General features: G+C 44.4%; 1 protein-coding gene across 4 annotated transcripts in view; it reads right to left on the bottom strand.

The window, feature by feature from the left end:
• LOC139374955 (stonin 2) overlaps nt 1–25611 on the bottom strand; it is a 52070-nt gene that overhangs the window by 3493 nt on the left and 22966 nt on the right. For 3 of the 4 annotated variants that reach the window (XM_071116228.1, XM_071116229.1, XM_071116230.1), the window contains 4 exons: nt 5960–7401; nt 3579–3911; nt 3258–3480; nt 1186–1388 (listed from right to left, as the gene is read on the bottom strand). In XM_071116228.1, the coding sequence (XP_070972329.1) occupies nt 1186–1388; nt 3258–3480; nt 3579–3911; nt 5960–7401 (2201 nt within the window). Of the gene's footprint in view, nt 1–1185; nt 1389–3257; nt 3481–3578; nt 3912–5959; nt 7402–20605; nt 20929–25611 lie in introns of those variants that run through there. The other variant, XM_071116231.1, reaches the window with a different exon arrangement.

A 25611-nucleotide genomic window follows, 5' to 3' on the forward strand; every position in this document is an offset into this window, starting at 1 on the left:
TAAAAAAAAGTCTCAAAACAAGAACTGCAATGCAGCTTGTCCCTGTGCTCGTCTCAGCTGTATGTGGGATGTGTGCTGTCCGGGGGGGGGGGGGGGGTTGAGAACGGAACAGAAGACACATTTCCATTGTTTGCTGTAACTAAATGGACATAGAGTTGTGTTGTATTGTATAAGAACAGTGAGAGATCAGTGAGCAATACCGTCTACTTAAATGAAGGTGCAATTGTCTTTGGCCACAAGGTGGCGATCATAGCCCGTACAGTGAGATCAGTGATGAGACAGATAAATAGTATGCTACATTCCCACACACAATCAAGGCAATCCATCTATGTCTCCGTTTAGAGAAGAGAGAAGTCGGAGGTTGCGGAAGGTCTGAGCAGAGGTTAGTGGCGTAGCGCTGCCTACCACGTAAACTAGGTTGTTCTGGTGAGGTGTCGACCCTGGCTGATGCCTTGGCTTGACCTGGATGTAGATATAGATCCCCGGGTTGGACTCGGCTCTAGCTAGCCACGCTAGTTATAGGACCACTAGTAGCTGATCCCTGCCAGCTGTCATCTGTCTAACGCTCAACTGTGCTCTTGAAGCATTCTACTAAGCGTACACGTGGGAATTAACCTGTTACACACAGTCTCTACAATGTACTTTATATTAACCAATGTGAAGGATATTGACCTTGTTTAAAAATCTTTCATTTGAAATGGTCCTTGTGACCTAAAATACTTCTAGGAGAACCGAACCACTGCTATTATTACTACTATAGTGTAGCTCACTGTATAATAACATGGCTATCCTGCTATTGTGCTGTGCGTCTCTGAGTACGAGCGCTAACCTATAATCAGTTTAGCCTTATAGATCATTATGAATAAGACTATAAGGACAGATCCTAGATCAGCACTCCTACTCTCCTCGATGCTTTGTGGATACAGGCCCTGCGTTAAATTGTTGTTTGTGTTGATAGGCAGCAACTGTGCCGACTACCGTGTTAGCTACTGTTAGTGGGAGCCAGAGGGGGTTGCTCATCGTGCATAATTACATGTTTGGACGGGCAAACACACAACAGAAAACAGCTCCCGCAGCTGAGCCAGAAGGTTATGGAAAACACCCAACGTATGTGTATGTAATTTTACCATGTCAGCCCATTCACAAAAGGCTACAGCTCCACGCACAAACACCCTGGTCTATTACCTGGTAGGAGTAGTGTGATTTGTAGTTGATCCACTTCTTGGCGTCTGCCCTGTCCTCTACAGAGAGGGAGCGGACGGTGGCTTTGGAGGCAGAGGCGGCGGGCATGTCAAACTCGACCTCCAGGTGGCTCTGCAGCGAGGCTGGCACCTCCCGGTCCGAACCCAGCTCCAGACGACAAAAGAAGGTGTGGGGGTGACCCAACGCTGCCAGGGGGAGACACAAACGTACATTAAACACACATGCAGACGAACACATCAACACACACCACGTAACGCAAACACACACGTTCATCATCAGCGATCACTCTGGGTGGAGTAGGATTGTCCTCCCGGTGGGTCCGCGCTCACACAGACAGACAGACAGACAGACAGACAGACAGACAGACAGACAGACAGACAGACAGACAGACAGACAGACAGACAGACAGACAGAAAGGGAGAGCAAATCCTTTCCCCTAAACACGTGTAGATTGGATAATTGTAAGCAACATTGAAATCTACATCAAACTTATCAGGTGACAACACAACTATTGCTCTGCCTATCCAATTCGTTCCGGTCTTCATGAAGTCCCTAGGGGAAGGGGCTAGCAGTTGTCTCTGGACAGGGCCACAGAGAGGGTGAGAGTTGTGCCAAGAACATCATGACACTGAGCACGGACCGGACAGGCCACCAAGAGGGGTCAAAACAGGAAGTGCCGTGAGGTCAGAGGTCAGAAAGAATATCCTCTGTTGTACAGTTGGAGTAGAGGACTGTAGCAGTGAAATGTTAACCAGCATACCACCATGCTTCTCTCATTTGTGGCGCAGGGAATTACAGCCCCAAAGTTGGCATCACCGTGTGGACTGTAGCACACATATAACGAAGGGACGAATGAGCATGAAGAAAGAAGAAGGAACACAAAGGAGGAGAGAGAAAGAAAAAGCAAGGCAGACAGAAAGACAAAAGACGGTGCAAACAAAAGAAAGAGAGAGAGAAAATGGAGGGCAGGCTTGGCCCAGTTAAGTAGAGAGGGGGAGATGAGGAGGAGGGAGAGGAGCTGAAGCAAGGGCTAAAGAGAGGGGAAAGGGGAAGAAAAGTGAGAGAGGGGGACGAGAGGCAGAGGGTAAAGAGAGAAAGAAGAAAAAGGGGGAGAGAAAAAAAAAGAGGGGCCCACAATAGAAGGGAGGGTGGGGGTGGGGGGAGCAGCCCGTGGCAGAGCATGTATTTACAATAGAAGCCTGTGGCCTGTGGGTTTGTGAGGTAATGCATGGTGACAGCCAGGGCTTTGACTGGCCAATCAGTACTCAGGACAGGCAGCCATGCTGACAGCCTATTGAAAGGCCTGAAGGGGGCCGCATTCTGACAGAGACATACCAACACTGGACTGGGACCAGGGAGAACACACACAAGGGCGAACTCATGCACACGCACAGACACGTGCATGGGCGCACACACACACAGGCACAGACGCACGCAATCATTCACGGATACATGCCTGCATGTACACACACAAACAACATTATAACACATACGCACACTAGGATATTGACAGTGCCTGGGGTAAGGACTATTGACAGTCTGCACAGTGTAATGACAGCAGAAACAGATCAATGTTCATAATCTCTCACTGCTGGGTGAAATAGAGACATCCCCCATGTCCTGTCCCTCTGAGCTGGGTGAAATACAAACCAGCTCCACTGAAACCTCAAATGGATCGTCGGAGGAATGAGAATACAAGGGAATGGACCTGATCCTCCACACATGAAGACACAGATTACGCCTAGTGAAATAGATAAAGAGCTATTTCAATAGAGATTCTCCATTGAACATGTGTTTTTAGACCAGGCTTAATCTGTGTCCGGGAAACCTACCCGTAGTGTCTGAAATGAGCCATCTCTCCGCTGTCAGGTGTGACTGGTAAAGCAAATATAGATATACCCCTTTTCACAGTGACAATAGCAGGGTATCGCCTCAAACTCCTTCCCTCCTTACCAAAGGTGTGTGCACCGCTAGTGAAATAGCTGTGCATTTTTGCATTTCTGCAGTGAGAATAGGAATAGTTCTTACTGAGTTTGACCCCAACAACTTCTTACCAGAGTTTTTGTCAGGCAGGCGGCTGAGCCTCCACACCACAGCTTTAAAAGCCTGCTCATACTTGGCCGTGCCAAGGGTCACCCTCATCACTGGCTCTGACCCGGAAGTACTCGCCGTGCCGAAGCTGGCACCCTTGTTGAACCTCGCCTTCAGTGACCTCTCCCCCATCACCCCGTCCCGACGGAAGTTCTTGGCCCAAATCTCAGGGATGGGGTAGCGGATCTAGGGGTAAGCATGATAATCAATGTTAGCAAATGACTGAGGGAAGTGAAGTTCAATAACAAAACTGCAAGAGGCACAATACTCTATTATTATTTTACCGCCACATTCTCGCAGGGGATGAGGTTCAACGTGTCCCGATTGGACGAGAACCCCTGTGACATCAGCAGCCAGGACTGCAGGGTGACCTCGGCGCCGCGGACGGAGGCAACAGTGCGCAGCGTGAAGGGGAGGGTTTTCTCAGCGAAGGCCGTGCGGAAGGCGAGCAGCTGAAAGCGGCGGCAGGGTGGCGGTGTGAAGACAACTTGGCGTGACGACAGGAACTCTAGTTCGTCTGCGTGTTCGTCATGAAGCTCGCAGTCACGTAAGCGGATCCAGCGGGTGGTGGTGTTGGGGATGATGTCGTGTCTGGAGACCACCTCCTTACCTTTGACCTAGACGAACAACATCGAGAGGGGGGTTTAATACTTTCATGTATACAGTTGAAGTCAGAAGTTAACATACACTTCGGATGGAGTCATTAAAACTCGTTTTTCAACCACTCCACAAATTTCTTGTTAACAAACTATAGTTTTGGCAAGTCGGTTAGGACATCTACTTTGTCCGTGACACAAGTAATTTTTGCAACAATTGTTTACAGACAGATTATTTAACTTATAATTCACTGTATCACAATTCCAGTGGGTCAGAATTTTACATACACTTAGTTGACTGCGCCTTTAAACAGCTTGGAAAATTCCAGAAAATGATGTCATGGCTTTGGAAGATTCTGATAGGCTAATTGACATCATTTGAGTCAAATTGGAGGTGAACCTGTGGGTGTATTTCAAGGCCTTACCTTCAAACTCAGTGCCTCTTTGCTTGACATCATGGGAAAATCAAAAGAAATCAGCCAAGACCTCAAAAATTGTAGACCTCCACAAGTCTGGTTCATCCTTGGGAGCAATTTCCAAAACGCCTGAAGATACCACGTTCACCTGTACAAACAATTGCATGCAAGTATAAAGGGATCACGCAGCCGTCATACCGCTCAGGAAGGAGACTCATTCTGTCTCCTTGAGATGAATGTACTTTGGAGCGAAAAGTGCAAATCAATCCCAGAACAACAGCAAAGGACCTTGTGAAGATGCTAGAGGAAACATGTACAAAAGTATCTATATCCACAGTAAAACTAGTCCTTAATCGACATAACCTGAAAGGCCGCTCAGCAAGGAAGAAGCCACAGCTCCAAAACCGCCATAAAAAAGCCAGACTACGGTTTGCAACTGAACATGGGGACAAAGATTGTACTTTTTGGAGAAATGTCCTCTGGTCTGATGAAACAAAAATAGAACTGTTTGGCCATAATGACCATTGTTATGTTTGGAGGAAAAAGGGGGAGGGTTGCAAGCTGAAGAACACCATTCCAATCGTGAACCACGGGGGTGGCAGCATCATGTTGTGGGGGTGCTTTGCAGCAGGAGGGACTGGTGCACTTCACAAAATAGATGGCATCATGAGAAAGGAAAATTAGGTGGATATATTGAAGCAGCATCTCAAGACATCAGTCAGGAAGTTAAAGCTTGGTCACAAATGGGTCTTCCAAATGGACAATGACACCAAGCATACTTCCAAAGTTGTGGCAAAATGGCTTAAGGACAACAAAGTCGGTATTGGAGTGGCCATCACAAAATCCCTGAGGGCAGAAAAAGCGTGTGCGAGCAAGGTGACCTACAAACCTGACTCAGTTGCACCAGCTCTGTCAGAAGGAATGGGTCAAAATTCACCCAACTTACTGTGGGAAGCTTGTGGAAGGCTACCCGAAACATTTGACCCAAGTTAAACAATTTAAAGGCAATGCTACCAATTGATACTAATTGAGTGTCTGTAAACGTCTGACCCACTGGGAATGTGATGAAAGAAATAAAAGTTGAAATAAATCATTCTCTCTACTATTATTCTGACATTTCACATTCTTAAAATAAAGTGGTGATCCTAACTGACCTAAGACAGGGAATTTTTACTAGGATTAAATGTCAGGAATTGTGAAAAACTGAGTTTAAATGTATTTGGCTAAGGTGTATGTAAACTTCCGACTTCAACTGTACATGCATTTCAATGTTTGTACCTTTGTCTGAATAAGTGTCTGCAGAACTCCAGGGCCAATATACTGATGTGTACACATCTCACCATCCAAATCCTCCTCTCATACGAATGATTCAGTGGAAGCCGCTGAGGGGAGGACGGCTCAATGTCTGGAATGGAGTCAATGGAATAGCATCAAATGCATGGAAACCACGTTTTTGATGCATTTCATACCATTCTATTGACTCCATTCCAGACAATATTATGAGCCGTCTCCCCCTCAGCAGCCTCCAATGGTTCCAATGTGATCCCTACAAAAATCTCTCTTTCACACACCTATAAGCTACCCAACATGAACCACCCTCCCCTTTCACTCGTAACTGGACGTCTGTTTTAACACGCTCTCCTTCTCTTTTACCTGCACATCATTGAGTCCGAGGCGGCAGCCTGCCGACCCAGAGAGGAAGGCCAGCACGTGCACACGAGTCATCACAAGCTGCTTCAGAATCCTCCCATCTCCCGCAGCGACCGTCCCGTAGAACTCGTCCCTCACCTCCACCTGAACCTCCTCCTCTGTCAGCCCCGCCCCTATGGGCGACCCCGTCAACGCCCCACCCGTCACTGCCGGCAACCGCCTCAGCACCTCCACCAGCGCATGACGAAAACTCAGGAAGTCTTGGTAACAGGTGGTGCCCAGCTTCACCAGCTGCTCACGGATTGGCTGGTGGGTGACGGGTGACTTCGGCTGGATTCGCCTCCTCTCGCGGTATTGGACGAGGTCCACACTGAGCGTGTGGACGCGGCCGGCTTCTTCGTAATTCTGCAGGCGGTGCTCAGCCGCCTCGTAGCGAGGGTCCAGTTTCAGGGTCCTGAAGGGTTTTTCCAGACCTCTCTCGTAGAACATCTGGAGCACGCCGTCGTCAGACAGACGGACATAGATAGGCCCCCAGTGGCGTGACGACATGATGTTCTTCTTCTCTGGTATACGGAGCAGCATGGCCCAGCCATCTTGGGGGGTCATGTGATCTGGGAGGTAGGGGGTGCCCCCATCCTCTCCCTCCAACCCATCTTCCTTCGCCTCCTCCGCATCCTCCACTGAGTCATCAGGCAAAGTAGGGCTGCCTGGATCGTCTGGGTCTGTGATCTGGAGGTTTCTCAGCTGATCCAGGTCTAGTCTGTCTAAGGGAGGAGTGACATGGCTGACTGTCTCTTCCCCTCCTCCTCTGGTGGGCTCAAACTCGGAGGAGAAGACGAGAATGGACTCTCGTTTGGCCTCTTGGCTGTGGGAGCTGAAAGACTGGAAGAAAGGAGAGCTAAAGGAGAAGGCACAGGGAGAGCTCTCCAGGTGGTGGGCGGAGCCATTACTCTGGATCGTCTCTGATGCCACTTCCTGTTTACAGTCAAAGTAGGAACTAAAGGGGTTAATGGGAGAGGGCTGGATGTCATTGAACTCTTCACACAGGAAAGGGTTCTTCTTGGTGTAAGGTTTAGTCCTACCGGGGAGCAGGGGAGCGGTTCTAGGTTCAATCAGAAGGGATCTAGGAGGGTTTCCGTCTGGCGTCAGATCCAGGAGGTGGCGGTTCTGGTTCTGCTGGTTCCCGTTCTGCTTCCAAACGTTGGGAGGAGAACCAATCAGGTTACTGTTGGCATCCTGGAAGTGGCTGAGATCATCCAATCGTGTGTGGGATGGCTGCTCCAGGTGGTGGGGCTTGTCCTCCTCGTCATCGTCGAAGGTCACCCAGGAGGAGAAGCGTCCAGAGGAAACGGGGGTCTCTGATTGGGTGCCGGGGAGTTTGGTGTTGGAAGTCCAGCTGACTGAATCCATCTCTATACCTTCATCCTCTTGGAACACTGACAAATCTACACAAAAACAAACAGATATTTAAAATATATAAATTAAAATTGCATTATAAAACCATATCATACGCATAATATATAGTCGTGGCCAAAAGTTTTGAGAATGACACAAATATGAATTTTCACAAAGTCTGCTGCCTCAGTTTGTATGATGGAAATTTGCATATACTCCAGAATGTTATGAAGAGTGATCAGATGACTAGCAATTAATTGTAAAGTCCCTCTATGCCATGCAAATTAACTGAATCCCCCAAAAACATTACCACTGCATTTCAGCCCTGCCACAAAAGGATCAGCTGACATCATGTCAGTGATTATCTCGTTAACACAGGTGTGAGTATTGACAAGGACAAGGCTGGAGATCACTCTGTCATGCTGATTGAGTTCAAATAACAGACTGGAAGCTTAAAAAGGAAGGTGGTGCTTGGAATAATTGTTCTTCCTCTGTCAATCATCATCGCTTTGCACAAAAAGTAGTCAAAGGCAAGGATATTGCTGGCAGTAATATTGCACCTAAATGAACCATTTATCGGACGATCAAGAACTTCAATGAGAGTGGTTCAATTGTTGTGAAGAAGGCTTTAGGGCGCCCAAGAATGTCCAGCAAGCGCCAGGACCGCCTCCTACAGTTGATTCAGCTGTGGGACCGGGGCACCACAAGTACAGAGCTTGCTCAGGAATGGCAGCAGGCAGGTGTGAGTGCATCTGCACGCACAGTGAGGCAAAGACTTTTGGGGGATGGCCTGGTGTCAAGAAGAGCAGCAAAGAAGCCACTTCACTCCAGGAAAAACATCAGGGGCCAGACTGATATTCTGCAAAAGGTACAGGGATTGGACTGCTGAGGACTGGGGTAAAGTCATTTTCTCTGATGAATCCAGTATCCGATTGTTTGGGGCATCCGGAAAAAAAGCTTGTCCGGAGAAGACAAGTTGAGCGCTACCATCAGTCCTGTGTCATGCAAACAGTAAAGCATCCTGAGACCATTCATGTGTGGGGTTGCTTCTCAGCCAAGGGAGTGGGCTCACTCACAATTTTGCCTAAGAACACAGCCATGACTAAAGAATGGTACCAACACATCCTCCGAGAGCAACTTCTCCCAACCATCCAGGAACAGTTTGGTGACGAACAATGTCTTTTTCAGCATGATGGAGCACCTTGCCATAAGGCAAAAGTGATAACTAAGTGGCTCGGGGAACAAAACATTGATCCCATTGAGAACTTGTGGTCAATCCTCAAGAGGCGGGTGGACAAACAAAAACCCACAAATTGCTTAAGCAAGAATGGGCTGCCATCAGTCAGGATGTGGCCCAGAAGTTAATTGACAGCATGCCAGGGTGGATTGCAGAGGTCTTGAAAAATAAGGGTCAACACTGTAAATATTGACTCTTGAATCAATTTCATGTAATTGTCAATAAAAGCCTTTAACACTTATGAAATGCTTGTAATTATACTTCAGTATTCCATAGTAACATCTGACAAAAATATCTTTGCAAACTTCGTGAAAATGTATATTTGTGTCATTCTCAAAACTTTTGGCCACAACTGTACATAGTATGAAACCATTTCTTGAAACTGAGTGACTAATGCTGTTCATTATCTCATGCGTTTAGGCTGTTATAGCTGGTGTAATTCTCCCATCTTATCTAGGGTCCTGTGTGAATTAAAGTATGCTCCCTCTAATTCTCCCTCCCCTCCCGGAGAACCTGAGCCCCGGGACCATGCCTCAGGACTACCTGGCCTGATGACTCCTGGCTGTCCCCAGTCCAACTTGTCGTACTGCTGATCCAGCCTGCGGCTATGAAACCCTGACCTGTTCACCGGACATGCTACCTTTTCCCGGACCAGCTGTTTTTGACTTTCTCTCTCTCTCTACCGCACCTGCTGTCGTCTCGACCTCTGAATGCTTGGCTATGAAAAGCCAACTAACATTTACTCCTGTTGCACCCTCTACAACCACTGTGATTATTATTTGACCATGCTGGACACCTATGGCCATGTACTTATACTTAGAATCTCCACCTGGCACAGCCAGAAGATGACTAACCACCCCTCAGAGCCTGGTTCCTCTCTAGGTTCCTTCCTTTCTCAGGAGTTTTTCCTAGCCACCGTGCTTCTGCATTGCTTGCTGTTTGAGGTTTTAGGCTTGGTTTCTGTGTAGCACTTTCTGACATCTGCTAATGTAAAAATGGCTTTAGAAATTGAATTTGATTGAAAACAACTACTAGGAGGATTCAAAGGAATAGTGGCAGATTCCAATACACAAAGTTGTGCCCAAAGCTACATATTGTGCCTTTAAATGGACAGAGAGGCCTGGATTGTGTGTTCAAATCCAATAAAAAGTGTTTTGGTTGTGTACACATATTTGAAGATGTTATCGCCGGTGCACCAAAATGCTTGCAGTAATACCTAGCAATACAAAACAATAGGCACACATCCAAAAAAATAAAGAACTAGCAAAATGAGCAATGTCAGAGAGAGAGAGAGAGAGAGAGAGAGAGATACACACAATACCTGACCACTGTGAATGACCCAAACTTAAGGAAATCTTTGACTAATGTACAGACTCAGTGAGCATAGCCTTGCTATTGAGAAAGGCCGCCGTAGGCAGACCTGACTCTCAAGAGAAGACAGGCTATGTGCACACTGCCCACAAAATGAGGTGGAATCTGAGCTGCACTTCCCAACCTTCTGCCAAATGTATGAGCATATTGGGGACAAATATTTCCCACAGATTACACCGATCCACAACGAATTCAAAAACAAACCCAATTTTGATAAACTCCCATATCTATTGGGTGAAATACCAGTGTGACATCACAGCAGCAAGATTTGTGACCTGTTGCCACAAGAAAAGGGCAACCAGTGAAGAACAAACACCACTGTAAATACCGCCATTATTCATGTTGTTTATTTTCCCTTTTGTACTTTAACTATTTGAACATAATATGACATTTGAAATGTCTTTATACTTTTGGAACTTTTGTGGGTGTAATGTTTGCTGTTATTTTTTATTTATTGTTTATTTCAAATTTGTTTATTATCTATTTCACTTGCTTTGGCAATGTAAACATATGTTTCCCATGCCAATATATCCCTTAAATTGAAATTGAATTGAGAGAGAGACATACATACAGTGCATTCGTAAAATATTCAGACCCCTTGACTTTTTCTACATTTTGTCACATTACAAACTGAGCAATCAGGGGAGAAGGGCCTTGGTCAGGGAGGTGACCAAGAACCCTATGATCACTGACAGAGCTCTAATGTTCCCCTGTGGAGATGGGAGAATCTTCCAGAAGGACAGCCATCTCTGCAGTACTCCACCAATCAGGCCTTTATGGTAGAGTAGCCAGATGGAAGCCACTCCTCAGTAAAAGGCACATGATAGCGCACTTTGAGTTTGCCAAAAGGCACCTAAAGACTCAGACCATGAGAAACAAGATTATCTCATATGATTAAACAAAGATTGAACTCTTTGGTCTGAATGCCAAGTGTCAAGTCTGGAGGAAACCTGGCACCATCCCTACAGTGAAGCATGGTGGTGGCAGCATCATGCTGTGGGGATGTTTTTCAGAGGCAGGAACTGGGAGACTAGTCGGGATCGAGACAAAGAAGTACCTGAAAATAGCTGTGCAGCAACGCTCCCCATCCAACCTGAGAAGATCTGCAGAAAAGAATGGGAGAAACTCTCCAAATACAGATGTGCCAAGCTTGTAGCTCAAGAAGACTCAAGGCTGTAATTACTGCCAAAGGTGCTTCAACAAAGTAGAGTAAAGGGTCTGAATGCTTATGTAAATATGATATTTCAGTTTTTATTTTTAATAAACTAGCAAATACTTCAACAAACCTGTTTTTGCTTTGTCATTATGGGGTATTGTGTGTAGATTGAAGAGGAAACAAATAATTGAATACATTTTAGAAGAAGGCTGTAATATAACAAAATGTGTAAAAAGTCAAGGGTTCTGAATACTCACCGAATGAGCTGTATACATATGCACTACATAACCAAAAGTATATGGACCCCCCCCCCCCCCCCCCCCCCCCTCCCAGTATTTGGACCCCCTCACACTTCACAAGTGACATCAATAAGGGACCATAGCCTTCACCTAGATTCACCTGGTCAGTCTATGTCATGGAAAGAGTAGGTGTCCTTAATGTTTTGTATCATAGAATGGTGTGTTTAGACAGTATAGACAGTATATGAATAGAAAAGTTGTGTACAGCAGTAGTTATATAGGATGATCCATGACTAGAATACAGTATTTACATATGTAGTGGTTAAAACAGTATGATGATATAGCCCGGGTGATATAGAGTGATCTAGAGTGACATGGTGCATCAATGGTACATCTGTAGAAGTTTGTGAGGGTCTTATGGGCCAAGCCAAATTTGTTCCGCCTCATGAGGTTGAATAGGCGCTGTTGCGCCTTTTTCACCATACTGTCTGTGCGAATGGACCATTTCACGTCGTTGGTGACATACACTCCGAGGAACTTGAAGCTTTTCACACTCTCCACTGCAGCCCTATTGATGTGGATAGGGGCGTGCTCTCTCTGCTGTCTCCTGTCACCCACAATCCTCTCCTTCATTTTGTTGACGTTGAGGGAGAGGTTATTTTCCTGGCACCACTCCACCAGGGCTCTCGCTATCTCGTCATTGATGGTAATTAGGCCTACCACTGTTATGTCATCAGAAAACTTGATGATTGAGTTTGACCTGTGGCCACGCAGTCATGGGTGAACAGGGAGTACAGGAGGGGGCTGAGTGTTTATACTGTGCGCGCGTGTGTGTATGTGTGTGTGTGCGCATGTTTGCGTGCGTGTGCGCATATTGTACAATCACAATAGGATCGCTGACTCTGGAAATTGTGTTTGGTCGAATTCTTCTGTGTCAGCAGCCACAGGTCTTCCCCATACCGCTCTCTAAACTTCTACTACATACTATAGACTGCCTACATTCAAAAGGAAAAGCGGAGAAAAAAAAAAAAATCACATTTGACCTGAAGGAACCCAACTGTTGTAAAATTGCTAAGGAATTCCTTTAGACCTTTACTAAAAGTTGAACATATATACCAATTAGTACAAAGTGAGATATCCCAGTCAGTCCGTCTGTTTCTCTTTCTATAGATTAGTATCAAGGCTCCTTGTGAGTGACCTGAATGTCTTCTCCTTTCTCTCTTTCCCCTCACTACATTCCTCCACTCAGAATGTATCAGTCAGAGAGAGGATAAGAGAGATGAAGGAGAGAGAGGGGGGAAGAGAGAAGAGATCGAGGAAGAAGAGAGGGAGGGAGAGATAGGGAGAAGAGCGAGAGGGAGAAATATGGAGGAGAGAGAGAGAGACAGAGAGAGGATAAATGTTCGGCCTCTGAGCACAGACAATGCAGGCCGAACTCTGCTGTACGAGTGTGGCAAACTAATTTGCCAAGCAGAGGGACACACATAGACACACACAAGGCCATGCAAGGCTGTTGAGGCTCCAAGGTCATGTTGACATAGAGATACATACCCGACATGCTCACAATTCACAATTCAGTTCCCCCAGGCAAGCTAACTAACCCTACAATACAACAAGGCTCCATTCAAACCAACACAATACTAATCCACTGGGCTTTCAACTAGCTGCTGCCTTTGTAGTCTATTCACCCCATTCACACTACATTACCCAGGATTCACTGCTGTTGGGCCCTCTACAGGAATCCCTTCTTGTACTACTCACTATGCACGTCGTAATCCCAAGTTACTGGACCCACCCATAACCGCGGACATACTCTGGACCTGGTTATTACCAAGGGGATTTCTACCGGACCTGGTTATTAACAAGGGGCTTTCTACCGGACCTGGTTATTAACAAGGGGCTTTCTACCGGACCTGGTTATTAACAAGGGGCTTTCTATTAACATATCCTCTAATGTTGATGTTGCTTTATCTGATCACCACTGGATTTTTACTACCTTGTACAGGGTAAATCTGAACGCATTATTAAAAACCGCTATCTGACCTCTGAAGTTGCTACAGATTTTACTGAGTGTGTAAACAATACTCCTCCACCTATTCTGCCTTCCTTGTGATGATTTAGTTAATAACATTAATAGCAAATTAAAGGGTAACCATTGAAGCTCCAGTAAAGTTGAAAGAAGGACACATCCAAACAGAGAGCCCCCTTGGATGATCGTGGAGAAATTGCAGAAAGGCAGAGCGGAAGTGGAGAAAGTCAAAGTTGCAGGTCCATTAGGATATTCTGAGAGAGCAACTTGGCATATATAACAAGACAATTAGAAATGCCAGACGGGCTCAAGTTGATCGCTAATAAATCAGAATAATCTGAGTGCGTGCTTCGAACATTAATGGCCTGATAAATCCTACCCCTGCAAACCTGTGTGAACTTTTCACGACATCTAAATGTGATGAGTTTGAGGCATATTTCAGAGATAATATAAAAAACATTAGGCTGGGTATCTGTCAAGCAAGACATGATGAGAAGTTTGATGGCACTATGGAGTTATTTTCCCTGGTTAACACAGAAATGCTCAGGAAAGTGATATCACAATGTAAGCCTTCTACCTCCCTTCTTGAGATGCTACTTCCACCACCTACTTCAAAACAGTTGTTAATTGCATATCTGATGAATTACAAGCCATTGATAAATCACTCCCTGTTCACAGGCACTTTCCCCACTGCACTAAAAACTGCTATGGTGAAACCCCTTCTGAAGAAAAGTCATCTTGATTCTTCAGCTTTTAGCAATATCCAAACGTCCATTCTTGAAAAATATTTTTTCCAGAATTTTGCCAACTGTATTTTTGAAAAATTCCAATCTGATTTTGAGGCACACCACAGCATAGACAAACTCTCAAACTCTCGACCTTACTTAAAGTGGTAAATGATCTTAGCGCCAACACAGATGCCAAACCGCTCTCTGATCTTGTACTCTTGGATTTAAGTGCTGCATTCGACACTTGACCATGGTGTCATTCTGGACAGACTGGAGAGGTGAGTTGGCCTCTCCAGTCCAGTTATAAATTGGTTCAGGACCTATTTAACCGGTTGAGAGTTTGTCACCCCTAGTGAACATAACCCAGAGAAAATACAAATCACATGTGGCATTCCACAAGGTTACATTTTGGGTCTTGTACTGTTCAGTTTATATATATGTTGCCCCTTGACATAGTCATCAGAACACATAGCATTGATTTTTACTGCGACGCAGACGATACACAACTTCACAATTCTGTGTCACTACAGGATTTTAGCTCCACGGATAAATTAGACTGTATTAGTGATTTAAATACTTGGATGGCTCACAACTTCCTCCAGCTAAACCAAGACCAAGGTACTTATTGTTGGAGACAAAGCACAGAGAGAATCTGGCCGCACATCTTAATTCACAGGCAATAAAGATAAAACACCAGGTAAAAAAACCGAGCTGTTATTTTAGATTCTGAACTCAATTTCAAATCACACATTAGGAATGTGAACAAAATAGCTTTTTACCACCTGAGGAACATTGCCAAGTTGCGAACATTTCTCTCTCAGGCTGATACAGAGAGACTCATCCATGCTTTTATTACAAGCAGGCTTGACTACTGTAATACTCTCCTGTCTGGTCTTCCCAAGAAAGGCATTGGTCAACTGCAAAACATACAGAATGTTGCAGCACAGATACTGACCAAGACCAGATGGAGAGCACATATTACACCAGTTGTAAGAAGTCTCTGCACTGACTGCCTGTGAGTTTCAGAATTAATTTTATGCCAAGAGTGTGCAAAGCTGACATCAAGGCAAAGGGTGGCTACTTTGAAGTATCTCAAACATAGAACCTATTTTGATTTGTTTAACACTTTTTTGGTTACTACATAATTTTGGTTACTACATGTTATGGCAGAGTTTTGATGTCGTCACTATTATTCTACAATGTAGAAAATGGCAAAATAAAGAAAATCCCTTGAATGAGTAGGTGTGTCCAAACTTTTGACTGGTACTGTATATACAGTGCCTTGCGAAAGTATTCGGCCCCCTTGAACTTTGCGACCTTTTGCCACATTTCAGGCTTCAAACATAAAGATATAAAACTGTATTTTTTTGTGAAGAATCAACAACAAGTGGGACACAATCATGAAGTGGAACGACATTTATTGGATATTTCAAACTTTTTTAACAAATTAAAAACTGAAAAATTGGGCGTGCAAAATTATCCAGCCCCTTTACTTTCAGTGCAGCAAACTCTCTCCAGAAGTTCAGTGAGGATCTCTGAATGATCCAATGTTGACCTAAATGACTAATGATGATAAATACAATCCACCTGTGTGTAATCAAGTCTCCGTATAAATGCACCTGCACTGTGATAGTCTCAGAGGTCCTTTAAAAGCGCAGAGAGCATCATGAAGAACAAGGAACACACCAGGCAGGTCCGAGATACTGTTGTGAAGAAGTTTAAAGCCGGATTTGGATACAAAAAGATTTCCCAAGCTTTAAACATCCCAAGGAGCACTGTGCAAGCGATAATGTTGAAATGGAAGGAGTATCAGACCACTGCAAATCTACCAAGACCTGGCCGTCCCTCTAAACTTTCAGCTCATCCAAGGAGAAGACTGATCAGAGATGCAGCCAAGAGGCCCATGATCACTCTGCATGAACTGCAGAGATTTACAGCTGAGGTGGGAGACTCTGTCCATAGGACAACAATCAGTCGTATATTGCACAAATCTGGCCTTTATGGAAGAGTGGCAAGAAGAAAGCCATTTCTTAAAGATATCCATAAAAAGTGTTGTTTAAAGTTTGCCACAAGCCACCTGGGAGACACACAAACATGTGGAAGAAGGTGCTCTGGTCAGATGAAACCAAAATTGAACTTTTTGGCAACAATGCAAAACGTTATGTTTGGCGTAAAAGCAACACAGCTCATCACACTGAACACACCATCCCCACTGTCAAACATGGTGGTGGCAGCATCATGGTTTGGGCATGCTTTTCTTCAGCAGGGACAGGGAAGATGGTTAAAATTGATGGGAAGATGGATGGAGCCAAATACAGGACCATTCTGGAAGAAAACCTGATGGAGTCTGCAAAAGACCTGAGACTGGGACGGAGATTTGTCTTCCAACAAGACAATGATCCAAAACATAAAGCAAAATCTACAATGGAATGGTTCAAAAATAAACATATCCAGGTGTTAGAATGGCCAAGTCAAAGTCCAGACCTGAATCCAATCGAGAATCTGTGGAAAGAACTGAAAACTGCTGTTCACAAATGCTCTCCATCCAACCTCACTGAGCTCGAGCTGTTTTGCAAGGAGGAATGGGAAAAAAATTCAGTCTCTCGATGTGCAAAACTGATAGAGACATACCCCAAGCGACTTACAGCTGTAATCGCAGCAAAAGGTGGCGCTACAAAGTATTAACTTAAGGGGGCTGAATAATTTTGCACGCCCAATTTTTCAGTTTTTGATTTGTTAAAAAAGTTTGAAATATCCAATAAATGTCGTTCCACTTCATGATTGTGTCCCACTTGTTGTTGATTCTTCACAAAAAAATACAGTTTTATATCTTTATGTTTGAAGCCTGAAATGTGGCAAAAGGTCGCAAAGTTCAAGGGGGCCGAATACTTTCGCAAGGCACTGTATACACAGTTGAGGTCAGAAGTTTACATACACTTAGGTTGGAGTCATTAAAACTAGTTTTTCAGCCACTCCACAAATTTCTAGTTAACAAACTATAGTTTTAGCATGTTGGTTAGGACATCTAGTCATTTTTCTAACAATTGTTTACAGACAGATTATTTCACTTATAATTCACTGTATCACAATTCCAGTGGGTTAGAAGTTTACATACAATAAGTTGAATGTGCCTTTAAACAGCTTGGAAACTTCAGGGAAAAAATGTCATGGCTTTAGAAGCTTCTGATAGGGTAATTGACATCATTTGAGTCAATTGGAGGTGTACCTGTGGATATATTTCAAGGTCTACCTTCAAACTCAGTGCCTCTTTGCTTGACATCATGGGAAAATCAAAAGAAATCAGCCAAGACCTCAGAGAAAAAAAATCTAGACCTCCACAAGTCTGGTTCATCCTTGGGAGCAATTTCCAAACGCCTGAATGGGGCCACACAGCTGTCATACCGCTCAGGAAGGAGACGCGTTCTGTCTCCTAGAGATGAACGTACTTTAGTGTGAAAAGCGCAAATCAATCCCAGAACAACAGAAAAGGACCTTGTGAAGATGCTGGAGGAAACAGGTACAAAAGTATCTATATCCACAGTAAAACGAGTCCTATATCGACATAACCTGAAAGGCCGCTCAGCAAGGAAGAAGCCACTGCTACAAAACTGCCATTAAAAACAGACTACGGTACAAGGGAACAAAGACCATACTTTTTGGAGAAATGTCCTCTGGTCTGATGAAGCAAAAATAGAACTGTTTAGCCGTTATGTTTGGAGGAAAAAGGGGGGGCTCGCAAACCGAAGAACACCATCCCAACCGTCAAGCATGAGGGTGGCAGCATCATGTTGTGGGGGTGCTTCGCTGCAGGAGGGATTGGTGCAATTCACAAAATAGATGGCATCATGAGAAAGGAAAATTATGTGGATATATTGAAACAACATCTCAAGACATCAGTCAGAAAGTTAAAGCTTGGTCACAAATGGGTCTTCAAAATGGACAATGACCCCAATCATACTTCCAAAGTCGTGGCAAAATGGCTTAAGGACAACAAAGTCAAGGTATTGGAGTGGCCATCACAAAAGCCCTCACCTCAATCCTATTGAAAATTTGTGGCCAGAAATGAACAAAAGTGTGTGAGCAAGGAGGCCTACAAACTTGACTCAGTTACACCAGCTCCGTCAGGAGGAATGGGCCAAAATTCACCCAACTTATTGTGGGAAGCTTGTGGAAGGCTACCCGAAACGCTTGACCCAAGTTAAACAAGGGTTAAATGTCAGGAATTGTGAAAAACTGAGTTTAAATGTACTTGGCTAAGGTATATATACACAGTTGAAGTCGGAAGTTTACATACGACTTAGCCAAATACATTTAAACTCAGTTTTTCACAATTCCTGACATTATAAGTGAAATAATCTGTCTGTAAACAATTGTTGGAAAAATTACTTGTGTCATGTACAAAGTAGATGTCTTAACCCGAATTGCCAAAACTAGATTGTTAACAAGAAATGTGTGGAGTGGTTGAAAAACATGTTTTAATGACTCCAACCTAAGTGTACGTCAACTTCCGACTTCCAACTGTATATTTTTCCATTGCAGGAGGGATAGCATACACAGATGTTTTGGCTTTCCAGCCTTCTTCAATGTGTAGGTACAACTCTTTAATTCAAAACAGCATTTACAGGGAACACAGGTGAACAACCGATGACCAGCAGCTGCTTCTAATCAGGGTTGCCACTCATCTGCCAATAAGGGATGTGGCTTCTGGTCTACCTCTATACATTTTAAGACACATATCGATGATTTTAGAAGGCAGGAAAACTATCATTTAAATTGTTTCACCGTCCAGATCTGTCTACACATGTAAGATATCCAGACAACGTGTGCACAACTACCTTTGGAGGTGGTCAGGAAGACCTGATCACAATCAGATCACAATGCGTCTTTTAATCCTCTACACCGTTCTAAAAATGTGGCCACAATCAGAATGTGGACAAGATCAAGACAAAGGACATGTTAGGAGCAGGTAAAACAAATGGGGCTTTAGACTTCTTTGGATAAACAAAAGCAAATGGGTGAGCTGCTGAGCCGTGGTGACTTATCGGGTATCTGTGGGCTGGAGAGAGGAGGAGATAAAGGGAGGACAGGGAAGAGGGAGACAATATTTGAGTGCCGCCGACACCACCTAAGAAGTATGTGAACTGCTGTGGCTACTTCTGTGGCAGTCGGGAGCTCTGGAGGACAAGTCTCTTCATGTTGAGACAGAGAGAGAAACAGAAGGAAAGAAAGACAGAGGTAACCAGCCAGACTGGGGGAGAGGAGAGGATTACTGGGAAAGTGGAAATTTACAGCACCTGACCGGCTGCCAAATGGTAGTCTACTAACACACAGACACGCACACATACATTATCCACTGCCATTGAATACAGCCAACAGAACACAATATACAGACATATACATTCATGCTACACACCCACACATATATCGTAACTGCTGCTACCAGACTCTTGTAATGCTCAGTTTATACACTGCCCCAATCCTCCCCTTCCCCAATACACGTGTAAATATTGGACTATGAGTTATTATATTTATGCTAAAATGTTTATTCTATTGAGCCATTTACTTTATGTTCATATTCTTATATTTTATTGTTGTTGTATTGTTGAGAAGGATCCTTCACATAAGTACTTTGTTGGACGATGTATACCATGCGTATCCCATACATACGGCTAATAGAACTTGGGCACATATAACACACACACGCACACACACACACACACACACGCGCAGTTTACTAACATGTCGCTGAATAACTGATATCACATCCCTTTAACTAGTTTTAGTTTCATTTGCTTTGTATTGACTACAAAGTGTACACACACATGCGCACAAACACACACACACCTCTTGCTTCAGCGACCAGCCGCGAGACAGCAATAGAGATGGGAGGGAGGGTGTCATTATTCATCAACAGTGGACTAAGACCCTGTGAAAAGACTGGCTCCTGTTGCTAAGCGCCAGATGATCAGGCTGTCTTGCCAAGTAGAGACCACAATGAAGACTCAGTGGCACGAGAGAGAGAGCACCCCTCTAAAACTTCATCAGGACTTAACAGAGTGGGAATTTAGAAACACACATGCACCCACTCACTCTCTCTCAGCAGATCTCTCTCATTCACTCCCTCCGTCTACCCTGTTCTCTCCCTCCGGTTTATCTCAGAAGACAGCAGAGACGTTTCCGTTATATCAGCAACTACGTGGCAGAGCAAAGAACACAACAATAAGGATTTTCACAATTGATTCGTCTTCTATTCTCACACTCTCAAGTCAAGGACATTTACACAGGAAAGGCTACCCAGCAGGATCATTCACTCACACACTGCAAACAAAGACAGCAAACCACTCCACCCAAACATTACACACTTACACTACACTTCACACTACCCCCTCCAAACACATACACACCACACACCTTGCAAAGATGTAACTAAAGGAGTGTAGACAAAGGAAAATAACTAGTCAAAGATGAGCAAAAGAAAATGAAGTGTCGCTCACCAAGTAGTATCACAGTAAAGGAGTGTGTGGTCTGTCGGGTGTGTGCGCGTGAGCTGGATGAAAGGCTGACTAGGGAGAGGAGTTCCCTGCTGTTCCATAGTGCTGGCTGTAGGTCAGGTCATGTGACTCAGCAGCCACCCTGCATAGTTCAACAGGGGCATGTAGGAGCGGGTAGGAGCCTGCCTACTTCTCCCTCTTTCTCTGTTTACTTTGTTCGGGTCCTCTCTCTCGTACCTTTCTTCAGGAATATTTACCTCAAATCTCTGCCCCCCTCTCTTTTCACATTTTCCCCACACTCTCTCCATGTCTCTTTCTAATTCGCTTTCTCTAGTTCAAACTACTTCCCTTCACTATTTACCTTCCCTTTTCTCCCCTTTCTCTCACTACTTACATTCGTCAGTTAAACAGTCTGTCAGCCTTTTAATCTACGCCTCCGCTGGTTGCTTACCTGTGTAGTAGTTGATCTATGAGCATGGGTCTACACATGCATATTACGTGTGTGTGTGCGTGCACAAGTGTGTGTACCTTATCAGGCGTTAACCATGCGCTCCATTCTTGAGCAGTACAGTCAGTAACAGGGACAGGGACTTACATCGCACCGAAAGTGGATCTCGCGTTCATCTGGCGATCGTTCAGCACGCTCTCTTTTAGGGACCACCTGCTGTAGACGTCTGACAGCCGACATTTTTCACGAGTCCATTTGTAAAATCGGTGCAGATTACGTTCAGAGTTGCTAAGAACTCTCGGGCCAGCTAACACTATTGGTGTGTGAATTTCGGCAGGTAGCCTAGCGGTTAAGAGCTTGGGGCCAATAATTGAAAGGTTGGTTCGAATCCACGAGCCGACTAGGTCAAAAATCTGTTGATGTGCCCTTGAGCAGGGCATTTTACCATAATTCAGCGTTTCCCAAACTCAGTCCTGGGGACCCCAAGGGGTATGTATTTTGTTTTTTACCCTAGCACGACACAACTGAACTAAATGTGCACCACTTGGGGTCCCAAGTCCCAACACCAAGTTTGGGAAACCCTCCCCTAATTGCTCCTGTCAGTCACTCTGGAAAAGAGTGTCTGCTAAATGACAAAGTAAAAATTGTGCCCTTACTGTATCCATCGAAAATATTTGCAGCACCCCCACCCGCACACTCATTTTAAAGTGAACCTGAATGTCAAAAGGTCAAACCTGAGGTCAAAGGTCAGTCTTTAAGGTGTTGGTAGTGGCCCCTGCAGGGATCTATAGGGACTCTGAGAACCTCAGGACATCCCATGGCTAATCTGTTCCCGCTATAATTTTGAGTACTAGTTACTCAGTTTTACCCACTTTAATTATGTCCCACACCCTTCACACACACACACACCCTTCACACACACAACACCCTTCACACACACAACACCCTTCACACACACACACAACACCCTTCACACACACACACACAACACTCTTCACACACACACAACACCCTTCACACACAAACACAACACCCTTCACACACACAAACTGTTCCGTTCAGGTGGGTGCTACATACAGTTGAAGTCGGAAGTTTACATAAAAAAGTTTTAATGACTCCAACCTAAGTGTTTCAGCCACTCCACAAATGCCTTGTTAACAAACTAAAGCTTTGGCAAGTCAGTTAGGACATCTACTTTGTGCATGACAAGTCATTTTTCCAACAATTGTTTACAGACAGATTATTTCACTTGTAATTCACTGTATCACAATTCCAGTGTGTCAGAAGTTTACATACACTTAGTTGACTGTGCCTATAAACAGCTTGGAAAATGCCAGAAAATGATGTCATGGCTTTAGGAGGTTCTGATAGGCTAATTGACATCATTTGAGTCAATTGGAGGTGTACCTGTGGATGTATTTCAAGGCCTACCTTCAGTGCCTCTTTGCTTGACATCATGGGAAAATCCAAATAAATCAGCCAAGACCTCAGAAAAAATTGGAGACCTCCACAAGTCTGGTTCATCCTTGGGAGCAATTTCCAAACGCCTGAAGGTACCACGTTCATCTGTACAAACAATAACACGCAAGTATAAACACCATGGGACCACGCAGCCATCATACCGCTCAGGAAGGAGACGTGTTCGGTCTCCTAGAGATGAACGTACTTTGGTGTGAAAAGTGCAAATCAATCCCAGAACAGCCAAAGAGCACCATCCCAACAGTGAACATCGGGGGTGGCAGCATCATGTTGTGGGGGTGCTTTGCTGCAGGAGGGGCTGGTGCAATTCACAAAATAGATGGCATCATGAGAAAGGAAAATTATGTGGATATATTGGAGCAACATCTCAAGACATCAGTCAAAAAGTTAAAGCTTGGTTGCAAATGGGTCTTCCAAATGGACAATGACCCCAAGCATACTTTCAAAGTTGTGGCAAAATGGCTTAAGGACAACAAAGTCAAGTCAACATTTCACATTGTTAAAATAACTGATCCTAACTGACCTAAAACAAGGAATTTTTACTAGGATTAAATGTCAGGAATTGTGAAAAACTGAGTTTAAATGTATTTGGCTAAGGTGTATGTAAACTTCCGACTTCAACTGCACACTGATTGTTGCATAGACATGTCATGATTAGAACTGACATGATTCCTTAACTCTACATGTCAAGAGAGGCATGTCTGTTCTGCTCAATATACACTGCTCAAAAAAATAAAGGGAACACTTAAACAACACAATGTAACTCCAAGTCAATCACACTTCTGTGAAATCAAACTGTCCACTTAGGAAGCAACACTGATTGACAATAAATTTCACATGCTGTTGTGCAAATGGAATAGACAACAGGTGGAAATTATAGAAAATTAGCAAGACACCCCCAATAAAGGAGTGGTTCTGCAGGTGATAACCACAGACCACTTCTCAGGTCCTATGCTTCCTGGCTGATGTTTTGGTCACTTTTGAATGCTGGCGGTGCTTTCACTTTAGTGGTAGCATGAGACAGAGTCTACAACCCACACAAGTGGCTCAGGTAGTGCAGCTCATCCAGGATGGCACATCAATGCGAGCTGTGGCAAGAAGGTTTGTAGTGTCCAGAGCATGGAGGCGCTACCAGGAGACAGGCCAGTACATCAGGAGACTTGGAGGAGGCCGTAGGAGGGCAACAACCCAGCAGCAGGACTGCTACCTCCGCCTTTGTGCAAGGAGGAGCAGGAGGAGCACTGCCAGAGCCCTGCAAAATGACCTCCAGCAGGCCACAAATGTGCATGTGTCTGCTCAAACGGTCAGAAACAGACTCCATGAGGGTGGTATGAGGGCCCGACGTCCACAGGTGGGGGTTGTGCTTACAGCCCAACACCGTGCAGGACGTTTGGCATTTGCCAGAGAACACCAAGATTGGCAAAATCGCCACTGGCGCCCTGTGCTCTTCACAGATGAAAGCAGGTTCACACTGAGCACATGACAGACGTGACAGTCTGGAGACGCCGTGGAGAACTTTCTGCTGCCTGCAACATCCTCCAGCATGACCGGTTTGGCGGTGGGTCAATCATGGTGTGGGGTGGCATTTCTTTGGGGGGCCCCACAGCCCTCCATGTGCTCGCCAGAGGTAGCCTGACTGCCATTAGGTACCGAGATGAGATCCTCAGACCCCTTGTGAGACCATATGCTGGTGCGTTTGGCCCTGGGTTCCTCCTAATGCAAGTCAATGCTAGACCTCATGTGGCTGGAGTGTGTCAGCAGTTCCTGCAAGAGGAAGGCATTGATGCTATGGACTGGCCCGCCCGTTCCCCAGACCTGAATCCAATTGAGCACATCTGGGACATCATGTCTTGCACCACAGACTGTCCAGGAGTTGGCGGATGCTTTAGTCCAGGTCTGGGAGGAGATCCCTCAGGAGACCATCCGCCACCTCATCAAGATTATGCCCAGGCGTTGTAGGGAGGTCATACAGGCACGTGGCAGCCACACACACTACTGAGCCCCATTTTGACTTGTTTTAAGGACATTACATCAAAGTTGGATCAGCCTGTAGTGTGGTTTTCCACTTTAATTTTGAGTGTGACTCCAAATCCAGACCTCCATGGGTTGATAAATTTGATTTCCATTGATAATTTTTGTGTGATTTTGTTGTCAGCATATTCAACTATGTAAAGAAAAAAGTGTTTAATAAGAATATTTCATTCATTCAGATCTAGGATGTTATTTTAGTGTTCCCTTTATTTTTTTGAGCAGTATATATATATATATATATATATATATATATATATATATATATATATATATATATATATATATATATATATATATATATATATATATATACACACACACACACACACACACACACACACACACACACACACACACACACACACACACACACACAGTTCAAGTCGGAAGTTTACATACACTTAGGTTGGAGTCATTAAAACTAATTTTTCAACCACTCTCACACTACAAATTTCTTGTTAACAAACTATAGTTTTGGCAAGTCGGTTAGGACATCTACTTCTTGCATGACACAAGTCATTTTTCTGAGCTCTAGTCAAAAGGAAGCGTTATGTTAGGTGTTTATTACAGCACAGAGAACATTTGCCATCACACACAATGAGAGACCGTTCTGATTGTTGCGCTGATATATAGCTTTTTGCCATTCTCAGTGCAGGAGGTACATATAGCCCTGAAATCCTTAAATCAGAGAAAGCCTGCAGCTCCTGATCTTTTGGATCCCTGCTTTTTAAATCTGGCAGCTGTTTTCATAGCTGAACCACTTACATATCTGTTCAAATCTGAACCTGGAATGTAATGAAATTCCAAAGATCTGGAAATCAGTATTTTTAAAAAGGGGGAGATCCAACTCTTTAAATTATTATAGCCCAATCTCAAAAGCCGTCACCCCTGGTGAAAATACATGAAAATCTTGTGAGTAAACAGCTAAAAGAGTTTTTATACACTAACTCTATTTTATCAATATACCGATCGGACTTCAGGAAGAAGCATAGCACAATTACAGCAGCCATTAAGGTTTTAAATGATATCACTGAAGCCCTTGACAAAAAAC

The sequence above is a fragment of the Oncorhynchus clarkii genome, chromosome 19 (assembly GCF_045791955.1).
Source record: "Oncorhynchus clarkii lewisi isolate Uvic-CL-2024 chromosome 19, UVic_Ocla_1.0, whole genome shotgun sequence".
NCBI classification, from domain to species: domain Eukaryota; kingdom Metazoa; phylum Chordata; class Actinopteri; order Salmoniformes; family Salmonidae; genus Oncorhynchus; species Oncorhynchus clarkii.